This window comes from Porites lutea, chromosome 10 (assembly GCF_958299795.1).
Source record: "Porites lutea chromosome 10, jaPorLute2.1, whole genome shotgun sequence".
Taxonomy (NCBI): domain Eukaryota; kingdom Metazoa; phylum Cnidaria; class Anthozoa; order Scleractinia; family Poritidae; genus Porites; species Porites lutea.
The window spans coordinates 16,313,037-16,318,009 of NC_133210.1; the positions used below are offsets into that span (position 1 = coordinate 16,313,037).

Consider the following 4,973-nt stretch of genomic DNA (forward strand, 5'->3'; position numbering starts at 1 on the left):
AATATATAGATTTAGCCAGGGCTAAAAGCGAGGCTTCAATTAATAAATTTAAAATTTAAATCAAACAATAATCTTGTATTCCAACATGTGACTTTTGAGGGAAAGGCTAAGTGATTTTAGAGAAAAACTATTTGCAAACGGTCCAAGAGTGAATCAAATCTTACATCGAGTTGATAGCCTTATATGCACACACAAAAAAATAGCAATAATCTTCGATCACATTTAAGAGACATAATGGCTCTTGATCACAGTAGATTAGGCCTAGAAAACAAGTTCTTAGAAAACAAATCAGGCCGAATTTTTGCGTTCGACAATTTTACTTGCCAACAATCTGGGGGCATGTAAACCAACCTTTTACACTTTTTATACATCACATCTGAGGTGAAACAGTACTTTGAGGCACTGTTTTTATCATACAGACCTCGGACAGAATGCAGTATTTCAGAATTTTACAATACAAATTTTACTCTAGCTAGTAACTTGTCAGTGGATGACTTCAAAAAATACTCAACCCCGATGGGTCAGAACCTGAGCCCGCGATACAGTCAGGTGATACTGGTCAGCGGATACCCTGTTCTGACAGCTGTCAATTGATCACAACATTGATGTGGAATATGTGTGCAATATCATTTTTCATGTGCTCCCAAACACGGTGGTCGGTTGCTAGGGCTTTTGCTCCCACACCTCTCAAAACTGAGAGTTTTAGGCCATAGAGAGAAGTAGAATGCATCGAACGTAACAAAACTTGGCAAGTAAGTTGATACATTACCTATTTATTGGTGTTTATTTCATCCCATGTGACTTCTATTGTGACGTCATAAATGATGTCAAAATTTGGCATCAGAAAGAAAATTCAGGAAGGGAAGTGCTATCCTCTATGAAGTAATGTTAAGTTCCATGTGATGCAAGCAGCTTTTGACGGACTGTGAGATTTCCAAGACACCAAGGAATTTTTCTAAGTGAGTACTGCTTAATAGGTGGTAGGTACTAATGAGTTTTGTTTTACGAAAAGAAGTACACCATACCTCTCACCCTTGACTTCGTGGAAGTCTTAATAATAGATGGATGATTTCTCGTTCTCGCTCAAGCGTCGCCAGGAGAGAATAGTTCTCTCGTGTTCTTGCCTAATCTGAAATGATCTTGTATTTTCTTGCATCAGATAGATCCTTTTTTAATTTGCCATCACACAAAATCGTCTTCCGCTTGATTATAAACCAGCTACCTACAACAGCCACGAAGATCAGATAGCGCTTGCACCAGCTCTTGTATCGAAATGCAATTCATACTTTCATGTTCAAGTGATGTAGCGCGTTCCGATTTCACTGCACATATTCATAAGTTTATATAGCTTGCTATCTAAGCATATCGACACTTTTCTGTAATAATATGACATCCTATAGATAGCTTCCGAGTCCATCTTTTATGATCAAAACACTACCCAGAGTGATTTTTATCATACTAAAAATCGGGTGACATATTCTTGTCATTCCTGTCTAGTATCAGTAGTATTTCCGGACTGAAAGCGCTACATAAACCTCAAGTAGACCAAGGTCAATAAATCTATTGAGCTTTGTAACGTAATCCCTAACGAAAATGTAAGTTGTATGGGGATCTTGTATTGGGAAAAAATATGCGATTCTATAATATGCGGTAAATTGGTCTTTTTTTTTTTTCTATCGGGTTTGGGTCGATTTGGGCCCATTTCATGAGGTTAACGGCTGCTACACATTGACCCTGAATCCCACTAACGACTGGAATCCGGAAGGCAAGTTCAAGTGAAAGCGAATCCGGACTCTGGGTTGGAACTCAAGCCTATCTTGGATTACCTTACATTTGGCAAATTAAGGCCTAGGCCAAACATCGAACTTTTTTAAGACGAACCAAACTCTAATTTGGGTCGACCTAAATTAAGTTAAGGTCCGCGTCTGTTGGGGCAGACGTCGAACCTAGGAGGCGTCGAACCAATCAACTGAATCAGATTATAAAGCAATTTTTATAAATTTTCTCCCAAACATGCCGAACGAGGCAAATATACATTATCATTCAGATTTTTAATTTATTAGGTTATTTTTTGGCATGTGAAGAAGATCGGCGTTTGTCTTGGAGACGATCGCGAGACGTTCTATCCGTCTGGATAGAGCTTGTTGGACGATCCAAACTCATTCACTGAGCTAGACGAAGAACTTTTCACGGACTTATCACTCACTAAGTTTGGTTCGTCTCATGAAAAGTTCGACGTTTAGCCAAGGCCTAAGCCATCTCGCGATCTTTAACCACTAAAATTTATTTTCCAGGGTGTGGCTCGAGCAAATACGACTTCAAACAAATCTTACGGCAAAACAAATTGTACAGTATAAATGGCAGAATCCTTCAGTAGCAGTGCAGCTGAAGGTTACAAACAAGCTTCGTTTTCCGTGCAAAAAAGAGTCGGTGAGGAATTCATCCAAGCAGATGTTTGCCCTCAAGTCGGAGATGTAATCTTTGATTTAGGCTGCGGTACAGGAGAGCTGTCTGCATACCTGGCTGAGCTGGTAGGAGCCGAAGGAAAGGTCATTGCTGTCGATCCTGACAAGGAACGAATTCAGCTGGCCCGGCAATCGCATGGTCATATGACAAATTTATCATTTGCAGAGGGAAGCTCCACAAACTTTCTCAGAATGGGTTCAAATGCATACGACATTGTCTTCTGCAATTTTGCTCTTCACTGGATGCCCGAAAAAAAACAAGTCTTAAACGACATGTTTTCAAGTCTTAAAGTTGGTGGGAAGATAGCCTTACACTACAATGACCATATGCCCCCGTTTATGATGAATGCGTTCAAAGAACTCAATCTTGAAAAGGTAGAGAGCATCTTCCAGATGTATCATATCGAACCGAAATCCAGGATCGAGCAGTATTGTTTATCCGCAGGCTTCAAAATAGCCTGCGAGCAAGCTCTCCTATTTGGGCAAGCGAAGCGAGCCTCGCGAGAACGCGCGAGCGAGGGGCCGAGGAAAGGAGAGCTTGCAACCATCTCTCATAAATTTTCATTTCCACCCCGGAAACCCCGGGACTCCGCAAAGCGTGAAAATTGTCACCGCAAACGTGCGGCAGATTAGAAAAATGACAACCGCCTGTCAAGTAAGTTTAGACAGCCGAGGGCGCGTAGAATTATTTATTTATAAATCGCTTTCGCAACAGCATTAAAGCAATGTTTTTAATATCACTGATATGTTTTTTTTTCACGGGGACATCGAACTTCAACGTGTCCGTTCGGATAAGAACTCACTACTTTGATTCTCGTTTCGTTTACTTTTGAAAGGTCGTCCATACTGCAGCGTAGAAGACTACTCCCCATCGCAATCACCAACAAAAACATTATATATTTGTCCGTCTGGAACTGGAGAATAGCGTTTTCCGGCACTTGGTTCTCTTAAGGTTTACTCCAGTTGCTTCCAACTCTTTCTCTTTTCCTTCTTTACGATCAAGCTACACAGCTACACTGTCAAGTACATGTTTGTGATTTTTTCTACCCAGTAGAATTCAATCGGGCGAAGAAACCGATGTTGGAAGACAGAGCTTTAAACACTCTTCACTTTCACTCTCCCGGTTTTCAGAACTAAACAAGGCGCTCGACACAAATGAATACAACTGATGAAGGGTTTTCATTTTCCTTCCACAAGAACTACAAACTCGGTCCGACTTATCCTCGGCAAGAGAGGATGTCCTCTATTTGGGTACAAGTAGGCATAAGGTTGTACATTATTCGCTTTGTGGATGGCTGTTTCGGAAGGATTTTAGTGGCCGTTGCCATGGTGGAAAGTTGACGGCGGTACTGCCGTAGAGAGGGACCGTTAGTGGAATTTCGAGTGTAGTAAGTCATAGAACTAAAAGTGAATTGTAGTAAAATATAGTACTAAGTTGCCCTTAGTAAACTATACTTAAATCCTAACTCAAGGGATAGGACTCTATGAAAGAGCTTTGAATTTGTAAAATTGAAAGTAAACAATTTTTTACAATTAATTCAATTTTTAATTTCCAATACTTAAATCCTAGCTCATAGGATAGGACTCTATGAAAGAGCTTTGAATCAATAACTTACCCTAATATTTCATACCGATTTTCCTCATTTTAATGACATGTGATGATCTTTTTCCCTGTGCTACACAATTAACGGTTCCGAAAATGTAGACAAGATTTTGCCGAATTGGCCGATGCACCGGACAGAAGGTACGGTAAAAGCGGGCATCATTGCTACAAAAGGAGTTGAAAAACGATGTTAAGCGTTTTATAACCCACTTTCAAATCTGCCTTGCAACAGATCAGGATGTTACAGGTTGCGAAAATTTGTTGCAGAAAGTAGAAAGTAGTTTTACTTTTTGCAACAAAATCTTTACAAGTTGCGAACTTTACCGCCCCAAGGCAAACTTGCTTTGCAGCAACCGACGCAGCACCCATGCATGGCGTGACTACCGCGTAATTTTATCCAATCAATCAGTATTCTCGCAACTCGCAGTAGACTGATTTGTTGCAAAACAGGTTTAAAGGTGGATAGTAAAACGCGCTACATAGCTTTTCAACGCGTTTTGCTACAACGTCCCGAAACAAGTTTCACGTTTTTGTCGCCCATTTTACCGTAGCTTTAGAGGCAACTGATAAGAAAGAAAAAGAGACAGAAGAGAAAGCATGAAAAACCGCAGGCTGTGTTCGCAGACTAGACAGATTTTTTGCGGTTCGGTGTCGTTTCGAATTCTCCCCGCCTAAAAGTTACCTTTCTGGCAGATATGCTACAATTCGTCTGGAATGCTAATTAGCTAGTTTGCCTTCTTCTCCGGCCTTGATTGCGGCCTCGAATTGTCATTTTTGTTCTGTCCAGCTACAGATGACGATAAACATCTGAGACGCAAGACGAGAGGCAATCTTACTAGTAGGTGAAGTCCAAAAGTAAGGAAACGTCAGAAACTGTTTACAATAGTCCTACTCGGGACTTCAGC

At 40.7% G+C, this 4,973-nt stretch overlaps 1 protein-coding gene across 1 annotated transcript; it reads left to right on the forward strand.

The window, feature by feature from the left end:
* The first annotated feature begins 2,270 nt into the window (after window positions 1-2,270).
* LOC140949590 (demethylmenaquinone methyltransferase-like) lies at window positions 2,271-4,042 on the forward strand. Its single transcript, XM_073398749.1, has 2 exons — window positions 2,271-2,947; window positions 4,036-4,042. Exons 1-2 carry the CDS (start codon window positions 2,358-2,360, stop codon window positions 4,040-4,042), a joined length of 597 nt encoding a protein of 198 aa, XP_073254850.1. The 5' UTR covers window positions 2,271-2,357.
* Window positions 4,043-4,973: the final 931 nt, after the last annotated feature.